Source organism: Fopius arisanus, unplaced genomic scaffold, assembly GCF_000806365.1.
Source record: "Fopius arisanus strain USDA-PBARC FA_bdor unplaced genomic scaffold, ASM80636v1 scaffold00023, whole genome shotgun sequence".
NCBI lineage: Eukaryota > Metazoa > Arthropoda > Insecta > Hymenoptera > Braconidae > Fopius > Fopius arisanus.
In genome coordinates, this window is record NW_011887762.1 from 1,118,100 (window position 1) to 1,136,552 (window position 18,453).

General features: G+C 39.7%; 1 protein-coding gene across 4 annotated transcripts in view; it reads left to right on the plus strand.

The window, feature by feature from the left end:
* LOC105264554 (LIM domain only protein 3) overlaps window positions 1-17,623 on the plus strand; it is a 393,511-nt gene extending 375,888 nt beyond the window's left edge. For all 4 annotated transcript variants that reach the window (XM_011301495.1, XM_011301499.1, XM_011301496.1 and 1 more), the window contains one exon: window positions 14,783-17,623. In XM_011301495.1, coding sequence (XP_011299797.1) covers window positions 14,783-14,941 — 159 coding nt within the window. In that variant the 3' untranslated portion in view covers window positions 14,942-17,623. The remainder of the gene's footprint in view (window positions 1-14,782) is intronic.
* The last annotated feature ends 830 nt before the right edge of the window (window positions 17,624-18,453 follow it).

Consider the following 18,453-nt stretch of genomic DNA (forward strand, 5'->3'; position numbering starts at 1 on the left):
ACCCAGTCGACACTTTTTGCTGAGGAAATTCATCGAATAAGAGAGAACACTTTACTACCCAACGGCCATCCACTGTTGAAACTCATGGCGTACCTCGACGAGGAAGGCACACTGAGAGTGGGCGGCAGACTAAGCCATGCAGCTATCACCGAGGAAGAGCAACATCAGATATTCATCCCATGATTATCGAAACTCACCCACCCAATCATCAACGACGCACATGAATGAACATTACATGGGGGAACGCAGCTAACCCTCTCTTTAATACGCCAAAAATACTTGATAATAGGAGAAAGAGCACCAGTTCGTTCAGTTATCCAAAAGTGCATCACTTGTGATCTGTATCGTGCTCAACGAGCTCAGCAAATCATGAGACAACTACCTTTAATGGCAGTCAACCCTTCAAAGGCATTTCGACATACTGGAGTTGATTTTGCCGGCCCGTTCACAGTGAGACGATGGAGAACCGCAGGAACAGTTACCTACCAAGCATACATCGCGCTTTTTGTATGCTTCGCTACGTCAGCGGTACATCTAGAGCTTGTCACTGAACTCAACACTGAAGGATTTCTCGCATCATACAAAAGATTTGCAGCACGACGAGGAATCTATACGACAATCACCACCGACAACGGGAAAAATTTCGTTGGAGCAAGCAAGGAATTACAACGATTATTTGATTCAGTTTCTCGCGAATCATACATCATCACATCACAATTGGCAAAGCTGGGCACTACATGGAAATTCATCCCACCCAGAGCTCCCCATTTTCGCGGAAAATGGGAGGCAGCCGTCAAATCCACCAAATTCCATCTCAAGCGAGTGATGGGAGCATCAACGTTGACATACGAGGAATTTACCACCCTTCTGTCTCAAATAGAAGCCATACTCAACTCACGACCACTTTGTCCACTCAGCAACGACCCTGAAGATCCAGCTGCTTTAACACCAGGACATTTTCTAATCGGAGAGCCACTCAACAGTGTACCAGAACCCAATCTCAAGGATATCAAGACTGGACGTTTGAATCGGTGGCAACTTATCACACAAAAGGCACAATCGTTCTGGCACCAGTGGCAATGAGACTGTCTACAACGGTACTAAGCGATCTACAAATGGTAACGACCATCAACAGAGATAAAAATCGGACCATTGGTCCTCATCTGCGAAGAAAACTATCCACCATCGAAATGGTCACTAGCTAGGGTCATCTCGGTACTACCAGGCAGAGATCGTCATATCAAGGTAGCCGAACTCAAAACAGCATCGAAGAAAATTATCAGACCAATCCACAAGCTCGTTCCTCTGCCAATCAACGGGGCTAACGACTTACAAGACCTTATCGTGGAGCAACAAGACACTAACGCGGATCTTCAAGGTGAACCAGGGGAATCAGTACATCATGATCCAATCGAAAACAACAACCAGCAACCAGGCCCTTCAACTAACAAATAAAAAGTCAACAATCAGGGGATCATCGACGGCGGGCGGAATGTTAGAAATCTGATCCACATGTCTAAGAAGCGAATACACACACAACACTAACACATATGGTCGGTCACTCATGATCGGAAAAATCCCGAACCGAACCGAGGATCCGGCTAGCCAACGCAGTCAAATCTCAAAATCAGTTATTCATCGTATTCAGAACTGAACTCACATCTTTTGTTATCACCTAAATTCTCTCGGAAAATTATCACGGAACGCAACAGCTATTAGAGAAAATTATCTATCTGAATCATTATCATACAGTCCACTAAATTATCGAATCTCAACAAAACGAATGGAAACTCAACTTCTGTAAATAGTGTACAGAACTACATTTTTTATTCAACGCAATCAGTGAAAATCAACGTCAATTCCGTAATTGACCAACACCACCCGACCCCGGCCGCATATACATAGAAATTCATACATAATTTCTAACAGTACATTTAATAAATTGAGATAAAATTTTCGGACTCATAGTCCCCGGAAAAAGGCGATTAAAAAGGCCCGAATGCCAATAGAAGCTAATGCAAATGAATTGGGGATAATAGGGAATGAATTAATAAAGGTTTGCATTCGAAATTGAGAATGTAAATTTAAATGGGTAATAGAGGCAACACGCCCACTAGCGGAACTAACTCCAGCAAAATAGAGAGCGCCTGATTTTCGGCTATGCGTAACCCACTTGTTCCACTGACCTCGCCAAATCAGTTGTTCGTGACGAGTCATGCGAAAGTCTTGTGACAAAGAAAAAGGGTTAAGGGAACCCCCAAATGTGGGTTGGGTATTAAATGAATAATTTTTCTTCTGAATTATGCCCCCGTTAGGAGCAATTATCCCACGACATGTCGTGGGTTTTCCAAGCTTCCGCCCGGCTTCGGTTGATTTTTCTATCCGGTTTGGGATACCTTTCGAGGGAATTTTGCCCTTGCCAAAGCTCCCCTAAAATATTAGGTGGTTACGGGAAGCGGAATGCAAGGACCAAGTGCGGAATCCCATTATAAGGAACTACTTATAGCTGTGGTCGTCAAGAAATTGGCAATAAGCTCCCGAATGGATTTTCTGAAAATTGGAAAATAATACAGGTAGTTCCATCATATTGAGCAATCATTCCATTGATATTGCTCATAATATTTTCTGTTGATAACACAGAAGATGAAACAAAAATCTCATTTATGCCATCGGTGCCCGTAATCACGCGATTCTAACCTCGCTTCGCTCGGTTAAATCACGGATTCCGCAATGACATAAAGTTTTGTATGAAACGCGTGCGTAATATATTTTTCGACTCGTGGGATTGTAAAACTCGCCTTCGGCTCGTGTTACAAACCTCCCACGAGTCAAAAAATATATTACGCACGTGTTGCATAATATACTATTACAATATGTTATGACTTCACAACAAATGGTGCGATTCTCTTCATATTCTGATACAATCACGAGCCTGTTGATATTAATTTTTCGAATCATCATTCATTTCTTCGTGATAATAATTACTGGAGTTATCTTTGAAAATCAATTTTCGGAGAAATACAAATATTTGCGAATCTTTCTGCTGGTTTCAACTCTAATTGGTGTCAATGGATGGAGTCAGCGCATGTAAGTCTATATTCACAGGGAAATTAATGAAATTCAATTAATCGTCCGTGAAGACATTTTAAAACAAAATGAAAAGAAAAAAAAATCTGTGAAAAATTAAGGAGTCTTCTGAATCGTCATGGAAATAGCAAAATTAATCGGTGTCAATACATAGAGCTGTCAAAAGTCTATATTTCATTGAAAAAATTATAGAATTTCATCAATTCCGGGTAAAGCGAGAGGGAAATAAGCAAAAAAAAACAGATACATACATGCATACATACAGGCACCATCTAAAAACCGGGCCGGTTAATTATAGCTGATTTTTTTCCGGAGAACACTTTCTTCTGTTTTCAGAGATCAAATGACTTAGAAAGGAATTTCATTTTGATAGAAAAGGCATTTCTTGAGTTTCAAATTAACAGATGAAAATCAGTCACAAACAATCTGGAGATGTTGAAGATGTTCATTGAAAGACCTACCAGGAACCGAAATATCATCCGAATAAAAGTGGTAAGTGCATTGTAAAGACCAAAAGGCAAAACTAAATTACCGTAATTCGTTCCCGATGGAAAAAGCTGTCTTTTCTTTATCCACAGGAACGACCTCACTTTGCCCAAATTTGATTTCGTTTTGCAAAATTGGAAGTACTTTCAGAATTACGAATATTAGAACAGTTATGTGAATGAAAAGTTCTTGAGATGTGAGACTTGTTTGGATTTGAGATATTTGAATTGCGAAAAATGTTCAAATTTGAAGGATTTGCGGGATTAGTACATTCAATACTGAAATGCCCTTGTTTACCGCAAGCAAAACATGTGATATTTTGTTTGAATGGTGATTTAGAGACTTATGTTTGAGTATGTTGACATTGATCTGAGAAGTTATTGGAAGAATTGTTAGAGGCAGGTTCAAATTTATTGAAATTTGAAGAAGAATTTTTGTTTTGATTTTGCGTGTTGATAACTTTTTGTTAAACCGGATCATGAATTGATATACGTTCTGTAGCACGTGTATCTTCTTTTTGAAGGGAATTATTTCCTTCTGATCAAAGTGTTATTTTGATGCATGTATCGCTACGACAGGTAATGAATTGAGAACAAGCAGCACGATTACGACAATCTTCCCATTCATAAAAAGTGCATTTCGTGTCTTCTACGAAGGAAATGAGATCGTTATATTTTTGTTGATGACGAGCGCAGAGTTGATTGAGATACATCCGTGCATATTTTTCTTCATCGAAACGGGATTCTAAATTTTCTCTCAATTTAGTAAAATCTCGAAGTTCTATAGGAGAAAGAGTTCCTAATACTGCCAGGGCTTTGCCGTTTCGACACGATGCTAAATGCTTCAAGTTTCTCGAACCATTTATTATCTGCACCTACAATTAGAAATTGTTTGAAAAATTGAGTCTATGGAATCGTACCATCATAACCGGTGGTTTTGAGTGAGCTTGTTCGCAAGTTAGTAGAATTATTGAAAATTTGAGCTGAAGTGTCAGTGAAATCCGGGGCATTACAGAGTGTTGATTGATTCGGGTAAAACAATGTGGAACTGTATTACTTGTAACAACATATTGTAACAATGTCATAATTGTCACAATTCGATTTATAAAAATAAGGAACTGTAGTAATTGAAAGAGGTTTTCTTCCCGGGTCAACATCCCAGGATAATCCTTAAAGTATCCTGGCTGTCGTCTCTATCGCTCACGATTGGATGCCAGACAGGTTTTTCTGGTAAACCTGACGAAAACCAGCAGCGAAGGAAATTCGTCGACCCCGCAGACTTTCGGTGGCGGGTCTCACAATGCCGAGGCAACATCAGCATAACATGGTAGAGTGGGCGAAGTTCACCAACGTCTGAGTAACTCTGGTTACCATCTTCAGCCGCTGTTGCGGTGTCATTAACCCTGAACTATTGGGCGATGTACTCCCCAGGTCTGTCGCGGAGGGATATTGCCATCCGTCACACGTTTTCCACTCTCCTCCAGGGTGGTTCAAGCCCAACCAGACACAGATTGCCTGCGAATCGTTATCGCCACGCAGGGTGTTGAACATCTAGAGGCACATGCGACATTGCTATCCGGACAACGTTTTTACCCACCTAATATCCACCTCAACTCGAGAATGCTTAGTAACAGCAATCTCATCGCGAGTCAAAACCAGAGCTACTTCCGATAGAGGCACGTGCGATTGGGCCTACGAGAAATCAACTCGATTCCCAACCCTTAATCTACCCCAACAGGGACGCGAAAAACCTAGCCCATCTTTCGCTATCCCAATCTAGGATCAGGAAAACGTACACATCATAACCCCAACGAGGATTACTGCCACCAACTAGTGTCGAGCTCTTAAAATATCCGCTCAACACCAGCACTCAACTTCGATCGCCTCGAGATCTCCCAGGGCCTTCTCCGTCTAGTCTAAACCTCTCGGCGTGTCTGAGTCATCCCACAGTTACCAATCAGCTCGACGGGATGACGGAAGCACTACTCCTTTCACCTAGCTGTTGGTCCTTGGTCTAAGTCGACAGTGCCTTTTGGAATCACACAGTTGGAACGCCTGTACGTCGGTGCTGGACTCCCTAACACAGCTGGGTCGATTTCTGAAGCAGGCGACAGCCATCATCAACGTCATCATAGTGTTCCGAAACATGGTCTCACCCTACCACGTTTCTTCCCACTATGTGATTGGTTTCAGTCACCTTCGGCGCGGCCTGATTGGCCGTTGTCCGATGCCTTAATCATCTTTTGTTTGCCTCTTTCAGCCTTTCAGCGTCAGATCCCTCTGCCTACTAATAGTTACTTTTTCTACTGAATTTTATTAGTAACGAGAAAACCTCGTTACATAATGAAATGAAAATTGTTATCTGGGCTTGTCGATCGAAGTTCCTCTTTTATCCTCTCTCTCAAGACCAGTTGGAGATTCTGGTTTAATCGGTTGAAAAGGGAAATCAATACTTGTTGTAGATTTTGATGTAATGTCCCCAAAAGGCCATCATGGATAGCCGTAACTCCTGCTTGAATATTTTGTTGCTTAAAGGAAAACAAGTCTCTTCTAATTACTGAATTTTGTTCACGCACATCTGTCGAAGATGCTTCAAACAGCTTCATTTGTGTTGAAACAAGTGAAGTAGAACTGTACGAATTTCCTCACGAAAAGTAACGTGAAGTTAAATTCGAAATGCACCGTCCAATTCGCGGGGTAATAAATGTTAAATACTGGTCTGCATATTTGTAAGAGCCTGATCTATGAAGACACGAATCACGCTATCATTATTATTAATACGTCCATCTATTATGACGCGCCATAGTTCTAGGTGGTTTGGTAGATGGAGGGGAAAAAGACCGTCGTTCAAATCGATCAGGAGATTTGGAGAATTATCCTGCATAATGTTCAAAAAACCACTGAAGCAAAATCCATAAACAAATGGCACAAAGATAAGGAAATGGCAATCCCAATTTTAACACCAATTAAAGAATATAAGTCGATTTAATAAATAATATTTATTGAAATAAGAAAATAAAAACACATTTGATGGGTCAATCTGGGAGGCGACGTTTATCTTCTGGAGTACACAAAGATCTTGATGTCCGCATCTTAGTACACATAAATGGAGCGGGTGTGTACAATGTGACAAAAAGGGAACTGTGGGCAATTCTCATCAAAATTGTCCATCCTGATTATGAATGTCATCCCTTTGTAGTTGCCCTCTACTATGGACATTCGAAGCAACGAAATATTAATGAGTTCTTTCGAGATATCGTCAAAGAATTTATCGAGCTGATTGGGGATGGGATTACACTAGGTCAGGTTAACTATCGGTTTGAAATTGTAGGCATCATGGCAAATAGTCCAGCCAGGGTCTGATTAAAATGTATTAAAGGTCCCACCAGATTTTCATGTTATGACCGATGTACTATTCCAGGTGTTACTGAAGAAAGGCGAAGAGTATTTCCAGAGAACACTTAGTCAAAACATATCCGAAATACTTTCGGCACCAAAGCTGATGAACAACATCATTTAAACAATCATGCGTCGATTTTTCTAGAAATACGTGATTTTGATCTAGTTCGAAACGTTCCCCACGACACAATGCATTTATTTTTAAACATTGTCAAGACGTTAATGTCGAAATGGTTTGATAAGAACAGCCGGTATAAAGTCTCAATGGGGAAGTTTTGCATGCTCAAGTCATTACTGCGAGGTATAACATCCTGTGTCCCAAGCGAATGTCAGAGAAAAGAATTTGACACGGAACGACGTGGCGATAGCAAAGCTACGTAATGCTCCTTCATGCGCCTTTATATTGAAATAATTGTCTTCGCGCCTGTTTTCCCGGAGAACGAATACCTCTATTTTTTGCAGTTAGACTGTCGATTTCGATTGGTGTGCAGTTCTGTGCCGCTAAGCCTTCAACTTCGGACCCCTGCATCCAAGTCTGAATGGTCATGTTTGAACGATGCATGATCCTACCTTGCGTGTTCAAAAATTTGGCAGGACACGCAACATTGAATACTATCTGTAAGATGGTATTCGAAATTGACATTGACACAACAGATAAATCAACCAAAACCATAATAATCAAATCAAAATTCAATCTATATCAGCTAAGTCAGTCTGTAGCAAGAGGTGATTAAACATCAACGTACATTTTTCTGTTTCTGTGATGTTTTTGACATTTTGTGCTGTTCCTTAACGGAAAATTGGAGATGGGGCTCGTACAAAACGACCCTGTACTTCCTGCTTAGAAAAAAGAAAGTATTGCAAGAATCGTGGAAAAATATTTCGGAATTTTCGAATTGGCTGAGAAATATTGACGATCAGTCGCACAGGGCTGTTCGTCGTGCTTGTGGAAAAAAGATTGCCACGGAGAAATCCGAACTACAGAGAGATGCCGGCAGTAAAAAACATAAAGAAAATACGAAAAAAGCTATTTTGAGCCGCGAACCTGCAACAACTAATGCTGATGTGAGTATTTTTGAAGACAATTCCAAAGGTGGTCCATCAGGCCACATGGAAGCTGTAAAAACTGTGAGAACTCTTCTAGGTAAAGGAGCATTGCCTGATAGTAAAATCAGGAAAGATTGTTCTTTGGGGTCTACAAAGTATCATCCAACATATTTTGGCCAAGGTCGTGAATGAAAATTTAGTCAAAATTTTAGGGGAGAATAAATTTTCTATTCTAGTTGATGAAGCAACAGATATTTCGAACAAGAAAATTCAATGTGTTCTCCCGAGATATGTCGCACCGGTAACCGGGCAGGTCAAAAAACAATTTGTAGATATTCTCTAACTTGATGAAACAGATTGCTCAACGGGAAAAAATATAATTGTTTTAAAGAGTGTTATATTATAAATGAATATAATAGACATAGCAGAGCGGGAGTTTTTTTTTATAGCGTTCCACATTTTTGTGATGTCAAAGGAGTAGTTTGATAGGATTTAGATTTAGAAGGGAAACAGGATAATTCTCGATATAATTCTTACAAGAAAAATCACTGAAAAAGTAGATAGTCCAGACCGGGATTTGAACCCGGGATCATCCGTTTATGCATCGGGTGCTCTCCTAACTGAGCTATCCAGCTGCTAGCCATTTCTTCATTTCGCTTATCTTGTAAACAAGGTGTTCCAGAAGTACATACTGATCCTGAAACAGCATGTACAGGGGGTGATTCTGAGCCGAAAAGTCCTTTTCCAGTTTTGGATCACAAGCACCCCGCCGGAGATATTGGGGTAAAGAGAAGAGCCAATAACGCTGCGGCGTTAAGCGGTAGTACGCCCGTGTGGCTCCGCGCTCATGTGTTAGTGATGCCCCTTCCAGGCAGCGGGATACGGTTCTACGTTCATCCGTGAGCGAGAGAGAGAACGGGCGATACTTCTCTTTCGTTCTCTCGCATCACTCCACTAAAATGTTTTGGAAGTTATCTCTGAAACAATTGGGTTTTGGAAATCTTCCCATTGATTATTGTTTAGAATTAAGCTAAAATCGGGTGGTAACTCACCAAAATTATGGGACATCTTCGGCAATGATCGCGACCCATCGGTCAACGGTCATCGCTCATACTTTTCACCATAAAATCACCTCCCCCCCTCAACGTTAGTAGTATTCGGGACATCACCTAGTGAATATCGCTGCTCAAATCATCTAGTTTTCTCACCTCTTGCAACTCGAAATTGTAACTCAACACATCAACTAAATGTACATCAACCTAAAATTCATTTAACTGTATATCACCGTAAACCTATCAATTAATCAACGAATATTTGTGTGGTGGGGTAACATCGAGCGATGGCGCATGCGCGTGATTGAAATGTGAGGGCAAAATGGTTTGAATTTTTATGCACGTGTTTGTACATTTTTTTTTTGATTAAAAAAAAATGGAAATGAAAGATGGTGGTTTAGATTCAATATTCATAAGAGTAAATGAAAGTGGGATGCTCCAGAACTTGAGAAAGAAATATTTCATCATCAATTAAAGATTAAAGGACGCCGATAATTTTTTTGATTGTTGGAAATTTGTTCATTCAAATTTGGCATCGAGAGCGGGAAATATAGAAATGAAAAGTTTGAAAATGTATGTCAATTCAGGTCTATTAACAACGTGGTAATATTTAATAATTGTTTTCCAAACATTATTTCAATTATAATTTCAAAATTACTTCAAGAAATCTATGAAAGGTACGAAATCTGTTTTTATAAAGACGATTAAAGGCCACCAATAACCAATTAAAAGGATAACAAAAAAAACAATAATTGAAAAAATATTTCCATTTGAGAGAGAAAATTTTTCTATTTCATTTTTCCCACCACCACTCTTGCCTATGTACAGGGTATCATGGGCCCGACGGGGGTGCAACCATAAACTTTATGGCTTGGGACAATTTTGCCTAATGGAGGTCGGGAGCTGGACTGACTCCAAGAGCTGAAGTTGCCCATCTCTGCTTTACTACGCCAAGACGAAGAAGGGAAAAAGTCAGCACTGAGATAGCAGGATGCTCATGCTCATATTTTGTGGATAGACATGGATAGTTATCGATTTAAAAAAAACTATTCATATGTTTATCGCAGCTGTTATGGATCCGAATGTATAAATGCAGTACAGTGGAGTAGGCCGAATGACCGAGGAAGAAGGAAAATGGGTTTTCAATGACCATTTCTTTTCAAAGTTTTTAAAGACCATTTCCTATAAGTCCATGGAAAACGTATTATCTGCACGATTTCCTGGTGATTCTTGTTAATCGGCCACGAGTGACTGTTTGGCAGGAGTACAAGGCAGAGAAAGAGCTTCTGACAATAAAAGGATCTAATCTTCTGCACCCACATGCATATCATTGAGATTTGTATTCTGTTACAAATTTTGAGGAAAGTTTGGAACATTTTTTCATTGTATTTGATGAAAAAAAGTAGCATCAGTTTATTATTTACTGATAATAGATTTCAGAGTGGCTTACTGATAGTTCCTGACTATTAGTAAAAACATTTAGAGCTAAAGATTTCTTTAAAAAATAGTTTCATTTTCAGTTTCATTTATTCATCAGAAATTTCATTGCAACATGATGGACAAACTAACGACTAATATATATATCTAGGAAAGATTGCTTGGCAGGCAGAAAGTAGTAACAGAAGAGAAGTTCATTAGGTGCTTTTTGGAGTATAGATTTTTTTTACATTTTTCCTTTTCCTACTATAGTTTTCATGGTTTGATAGGCACCCCTTCGTCTTAGCCTTTAGCCTTTAGCCTATCCTATTATCCTCTCATTATTTTTGCGGTGTCATGGACCGACTTTCCCTACTGCACCCTTTGGACTTGTACTGAGGGAAACCATGGAAAACCTCAGTAGTGCAGCTAGCCGGTAATGCAGGAATTCTGCTGTGTTTATCAGTCACACTGACTCGGTGGACACAGTAGCTCTCTACTCCCGTGCCTAACGCCGGCAGTCTACACGCCGACAGGTGTGACTAAGCGGGTACCCATCTAAGTACGAACCCAGCTGATCGTTCCTTAGCCTGTATGACCGCCCAACTATTAGTCCCACAATTTGTGGAGAAAGAAAAGAAATATTAATAATATTGAATAATTAAATCAATGACCGAATTTTTGCGAAGTTCCCCGGATCGGCCGGAGGTTACGCCGAGTGCAGAGAGAATTAAGGGGAGGTTAAGGAGAGGGAATAATTAAGGGGATAATTAATTGATTGTGAAATTGAATCGGATTTTCTAATCGCGCGGCGAAGAGGGATAATTAAAATTATCATCTGGCGTGGGCTAGAGGAACTCCGTTCGCGAAATCTTCCCGAGGTGAACAGTCTGGCTGCGACTGCCAGCACCCAAAGAGAGGGATCCTTGAGGTGTTTTCAAGTATAATGGGTGGAAGGTCACGACCAATACCCCACTGAATTGCCGATTGTGTTTGTCGTGTGGGGTATTTTTCGATACAAATTTGTTGTCCATGGATCCCTGGAGAAACAAGCGGGAAAACTAGCCGCAACAATCGCGTAAGGGTAAAAATTGGAAAATTTATTTTTCCCCCATTCAAATATGGCGGCGATGCAGTTCTGGCGAGGCAAGAGTTCCGCCATCTTTTTGGCAATTATCGCAAGGACGCGAGAGTGATAAGAAAGTTTTTTTTCGAGCTGCTACAGGACGCAATGGGAGGATCCCACCCTGGGCGCACGCCCCGTGCCTAGCTGAGCGAAAATTCCGATTAGTTTTTCCCAGTCACCCGGTTGACTGGAGACCCGTTTGGTGATTCGCGGGTGATAAAATATCCCGTTCGATCAACGGATCGAACGGCGTCTTCCCTCCGTCGAGGTGTTCGCGAGTGTTTTTCGGCCATGGTTTATTCGGAAACCACAGCCGATGGCGTGTGGAGGATTCGCTCATCGCCAGGGGACTGTCCCCCTGGGAGTTTGATGGTCACCGGGCGAAAATTACGGTGAAAATCTCGGGGGAAACCGTCGAAAACCCCCGTGGAACATGAGGATTTTTCTCGTTTGGCCTTGACCCCGCATACGTATCGAGGCCTTGGGTATTTCCCCCACTACGCCTCGCTTACCGTTGAGCAAGAACTCTGGCTCAACGGTATTGGAAAATTGCCGTTCCGGAAAACGGAGATATCTCAGTCCCCGTACACGGTGGAAATCTCCAATTTTGGGAGAACATGCGTGAGTTATTCCCCTCGGTGGTGGAGTTTATTCGAGCTTGAGCGGGTGACCCGCTACCGCGGTGAAAAATTAAAACCATTAAAAACTTATGCTCACGCGCGCCGTGCACGTTGAGCGTAGCGCTGTCCCTTTCGCGCGTTATCCCCATCTCTCTCTTTCAACGCCTCGTTCAGGCCCTCTCCGAGGATTTTCTCGGTGATTTGCCACTTTTGGAGATGATCTAGGACCTTTTCCGCGGTCTACCTCAATAGTTGACCTACCCCTCACCTATTACCGCCCCAATTTGTTAATTTTTTGGGGTTACATGGGGCAGGGAGAATTCCCGAGCCTCCCTAAAGGCTCTGCAGACCTACGTGGAGACTTTTCATGTTGAAACTTTATCGTTAATTATTTCGACGGGGCCTCTGGATGATTTTGCGAAATTCTGAGCGTCATTCGGTGGCTCGCTGAATGAATTAGGGTTTTTTTTTTATAATACCGTTGACCTCGGCCAACTGCGATAACACTTAATTCTACGGGGCCTCCGAACCTTTTGGGACATCCCGAGCATCGTTAGATGCCTTGCGGGCCGGATTAGGCTTTCCTTTTTTTCGTACCGTTGACCTCGGTCAACTGGGGAAAATTCCAGACATTGTTGAGGTCGTCGAATAAACAGTCGATTGAAATAAGTCGATAGAATATTTTTTTTTTCTTGTATTTTTTTCGTTTATTTTGGACCGTTTTGCTTTTTTTTCCGAATCCGCCCCTCTCTCCACAACCTAGCATACTGAGCAGCGAAGGCATCCGTTACCTCTCCCTTAACCCCCTCGCTGAGCTAGATTAAGTAAGTTCTAGGATTCCGTTTTTGATTTTTCGTTAACTTAAGCTTCGAGTTGCTGATTCCTTGACTTCAGAAAATTAGCTGGGGCCTGGCAACCTTTTTAGGTCTCGATTTTTGTCCGTGTTTTTTTGTATCAGCGCGGAGGCTATAGAGAGGAAGGGCGAAGGTGACAGGCATTTTCGGTCGTTAGAAAATGTCACATCACAGTAGTTAGGTACTATGTATTGGATGTTCGAAAATTATCATTGAACCTTTACTTTGAACTAGGGAAGTTTTAACTAATTTTTGTCCCACTGTTCCTCTCCGTATAATCTGTTTTTGGTAAATGTCTAGTTCAAGTCCACCAAATCATTCTGGATGTTTTTCATTTAGTTGAAAGGGTTTCCACCACCTGATTAAGGATCTGGTCACCTTTTTATCCCGAAACAATAAGTGTGGGAGATATGACATTCAATACACCGCTCTCTGCGTTATCCAGGGCCACGGCGAGGACGTGGCGGTGTATCGGCCCCGAAGACACCACATGTTAACACATTTAAAGACGATGGACACACAGAAAGATAAATTTATCTAATAGTCCTGAGCACTTTACTAAAACTCTCAATTCACCTCTCCCGACCATCTACCATTGCTGAACGAATACCACGAGTGGGTGGCGGAAAAAATATCCCCGGAAAAAATATCCCGGAAAAAAAATCCCGGAAAAAATATCCCCGGAAAAAATATCCTCGGAAAAAATATCCTCGGAAAAAATATCCTCGGAAAAAATATCCCCGGAAAAAATATCCCCCCAATCATATATTTCATTTCTGTCACCCTTTTTTTTATGGACATATTTTTCCAAAGGCGGGGGGGCGAAGAGGGGGGTCCAGGGGCGCAGCCCCTGGCGGGGTCGAGGGGCGGAGCCCCGGTGGGGTCCAGGGGCGCAGCCCCGTTGGGGTGGCCTGGGGGGGGGGCGAAGCCCCCTCCCACTTCCCACATAACACATTAAATGAAAATTTGAGAAAAAAAAAGATGATTTTAATTTCATGGGGAATCGAACCCTTAACCCTTTTATATGTCATAATAAATAAAGAAATTTTTTTCTAAAATGCATTTAGTAAATTATTAAAATTAGCATTTTTAAATATTTATTATTAAGAATTCAATATTAGAATTTTTCTTGGCGATAATTTCTCCGGAGATATTTTTTCCGGGGATATTTTTTCCGGGATATTTTTTCCGGGGATATTTTTTCCGGGGATATTTTTTCCGAGATTTTTTTTCCGGAATATTTTTTCCGGGGGTGTTTTTTCAGGGATTCCCACGAGGGACTTATCCGCCGCTATTGTAGTTATTCAAAATATGAACTAAATATCACTCACTCGTCGCGTCAACAGCGACAACAGAGGTATGGGGGGTTTTAGGAATTTCAGGGACAACAGAATTTACCTCAGGACTATTGATCGATGTATTTCTCTCTTTATTGTTTCTCTCTCTTCGTTGGTCTATTGACTAGTCAGAGGATAAGAATGGTTTTTATCCAAAGAAATTCACATTTCAATGATTTTTGTTTTTTGGTCGACCTAAACCACAGATTTACACAGTTTTTCTTCATGTGAATAAATGATTAAAATGAGAATTACGTGCATAATTTGTCCTGAATTTCGTGTCCCTTGAGTTTTTATGAAGAACTTGAAGACCATAAAATTGAAAAAAATATTACCAGATGGTTTTTATTTTCTTTCAGAATGTAGCTGGGGCACAGGCGAGACAAACAAATGGCGATGTTGGTCATAACCACAATGGGTATCAGCCAGCAGCCACATCCACCGGTGCCCATAACGCTCTAAATCCTATGAATAATTTAAACGGCATCAATGCACAAGCTACATACGATGCCAAATGACAGTCGAAGTAAAATGTTTCTTTTCGTCTCAGGATCAGAGGATCCTTTCCTTTTGGAAGAAAACAAAAAAGACAAGAATGTGAGAAGCTGCCAAAAAGTGAAACATGATTGCTTGTCTGCACTCAATAGAGTTCCTTTATTAGTAATAAGTCGATAAATTCTAAATTAGTTATCCCTGCGATGGATTTGTTCCAATCAAAGGTATTTAAATTAAACCTACTAATACAAATTAATTCAATTTTAATCAACTCACCCGTTGTAAGAAAACGAAATTTTCCCGCCCCCTTGCCATTATTATCAGGGATTCTCCGTTCATTTAGTTATTATCACTGATGAAAAATATGTAGAATCCGAGTTATAAGGAAAATTTATTGAACTATCTGAACCCTGTCAGTGACTTCCATTTATTATAATCCAATCGTTAGATTTTGCCACAGGCAAATATTTACTACTGTCCATTTTCTCAAAAGAATGGAATTCTTTACGTAGTTGCTATCACACTTATTTTAATATAATGCAGCATTTCAAATTATGGTTTTTAAAAAATGAAGAACGGTGGTTCTGGACTAATTGCGATCGGAATTAGGAATTGTCACTTTATTTGGTGGTCAACGCTTATTGTAAAAAATCAGGCTAAAATTTCTGAAGAAAAACTAATGGAATCGCGTGAATATTTTCAATCATTTTTATCTATTATATATCTGAGCGTAGGTTAACCTCACGGAAAAGTTGGCATGCAAATAATTATGTGACACTGTTAAAAATTTCTATAAATTTCAGTCAGAAATTCGTCTGCCTTTTCAATTATATAAATCTACATTGAATTTGAATTAAAGCTCATTAAATTTCTCACTTATGAGTTATCGAATAATTGCCAATAGTTTTGTTACGTAGCAATGAGAGGGATGATATTCGCGAGAAAACTTTTTGTGTCAATCTCATCGCCCGTAGTTTGGTGAATTATCAGTTGTAATACCACGAGACCTTCAAAATTATCGAGTATTTCCCGATAGGTTCGTTGCAAACAAATGAAGGAGTCAAGTTTTTCAGGTATAAAAATCACGAGCGCCAGACGCGAGTTATTTTTCCTGAAAAACTTGACGACTTTGTTTGTTTGCGGGGAACCTTGAGGGAAATACTCGATTAATTTTGAAGCTCGAGCAGTATTCGTCGGATTATTTTTTCAATCCAGATTTCGGTTAACGGAATTGGCCCATGAGATGAACCTCACAGTTGTTAAATACAAATTTTATTTTCAAAACAAATATAAAATATTTTAATTCAAATTAAGGGATCGAATTAAATTTGTCATTGACATCTCGAGTTCATTCGACTTAATATTATTTTGTTTCTTATATATGGGAACTAGCAGGCAAAATTATCAAAAATCCTGTTAACGGAAATTTGGGTTGAAAAAATAATCAAAGTAATTTCGGTATGAAGGGGTCATATGACCTAGAATACTGAGCTCTGATTAGATGAATCCAAAGGGGAGGAGAATCTCATATTGAATATTAATTCATTTTTCAAGGAAACTTTTTGAATTTTCTAGCTCATTGTGGAAATTGAGAATCACCAGAATATTTAAGAAATTAATATTTAATAAAAAAAATTTTATTTCCAATTGTAATTTTCCAATATTAAATATCGATATGACATATGTTGCATTTTTGCCGAAAGTATGTGGGTATAAATGATACGTATTTCTTATATATAGGATTTTCCGTGGGGTAAGGTATTAGTGCCATATTTTTTCGTCAATAAAACATCTGGTGCTTTCTAAAAAATTGGATTTCATTATTAGTAAAGAAGGAGCTACGTTTATAAAAGACCTCTTGGCGTCTAGAAAATACCCACCAGTTCTTTGAGAAGAATCCTGAACTAAACAAAAGTGGTTCGAAAAAAGAATTGGTAGATAGATCGGGTATCCAAGCGAGAGTTAGCCGGATACAACCCCCGGGGTATAATACTTTAGGGGTGACTTAGCGTCGTTTGAACTTTGAATCTCCGTAGAGGCCCAGATTGATGCGCCCAACTTTTACAATGCCTTATTTGCGAGTCAGATAACGAGTCTGAGTTATGCCCAAAGTTTTTAAACACAAGCAGAAGAAAGTGAAGGGCGCATAAGGAAAAATGCTTTATTTTAGGTCGTGTGTAATGAAAGAGCCACATACGTTCCCAGGTTCTGGTCGAGGGTATGAATGTACGAATGAGACGAATGACAAATGAGGCCGAATCATACCTGCGATGAATGCTTCCCGAAAAGAAAACGTTATTAAAAAACTTTGTAATGTATTTAAAGATAACAGAAAAAAATTCAATACATTCTATTGTTATTTATTCCCACTATATCATAACAAAAAAATTAAAATAACTCGAGAAAATCAATTTTATGGTTATTTTTCAAAATAAAACCAGGAATTTTCGCCGAACAATGTTTGGATCAGACTGATCCATGTTATCGTATTATTTTCATGATCATTCATTCAATTCTTCTAGGTAAATACTGAAATCATATGCCTAACTCGCGTAGATTCACACGTTGTGTGAGATGATAACCTAAAAATGTATACTACCCTATCCTTAATAATCTATGAATAATAAACGTACTTTCGTTTATTGATCTCGGGAAAATGTAGAGTGACTTTCCTGATCATCCAACCACGTTTTTTGTATTATAGTTTATCACTGTAAAATGAGAATAAAAAATTCTTTCGATGTTACCATTGCAGTAATTAGATTTTGCCTGATAAAATATAATGAGATATTTATGGTCTAGAATGAGATATTAATATGAAACATTCTTCGACAACAGCTTTTTGCATTCGATTTTTCCTTTTCGCAATATATATCCGGTGTTCTTATCAAATATTTAAGGTGAGTACGTGCTGGGTTGTACAGTATTCTACGTCAATAATTTACCAATCATACCTAGTGCTGCGCTCGCCACCCCTTTTTCTCTTCTGTGATTTGCGGGGGGTACGAATACACGGGGAACAAATCCTATTGTGTATTCAGGAGGCGAGCGTGCAGATTTTCGATCTGTTCGAGGGAAAAACGAAGGCGTTGCTTCAGACGAATATCGAGGTAATTTCAAACTGACAATTCACTCAATATTCTCTACTCACCAATGCTTTCTTTTATTTGTCAGATTTTTAACGATTAGCTGTGCGTAGCGCATATAAAAATATCGCCATGTAAATTACAAGATTTGAACACCTAAATACTGGATGAAAAACGTAAGATTTGACATGTGATAGTCACTTCTGATTCCAAGCTCCAAAATTACAGGGGTCAATCTCTCAATTTGTAATTTCAGCAGGCAGTTTCTCCACTCAATTTCGTACTTTACCCAATTGGAAAAATCATGAATTATATTCCAGAACCCATATCTCAAGGTTAACATTTTCGAATTATTCTTTTACTAATTTAGTACATTCTGTACTAAGAATGTGTATAATGTACTGTTATAAAAAAAATCGTGATGCCCAATAAATGGTATTGTCTTCTAC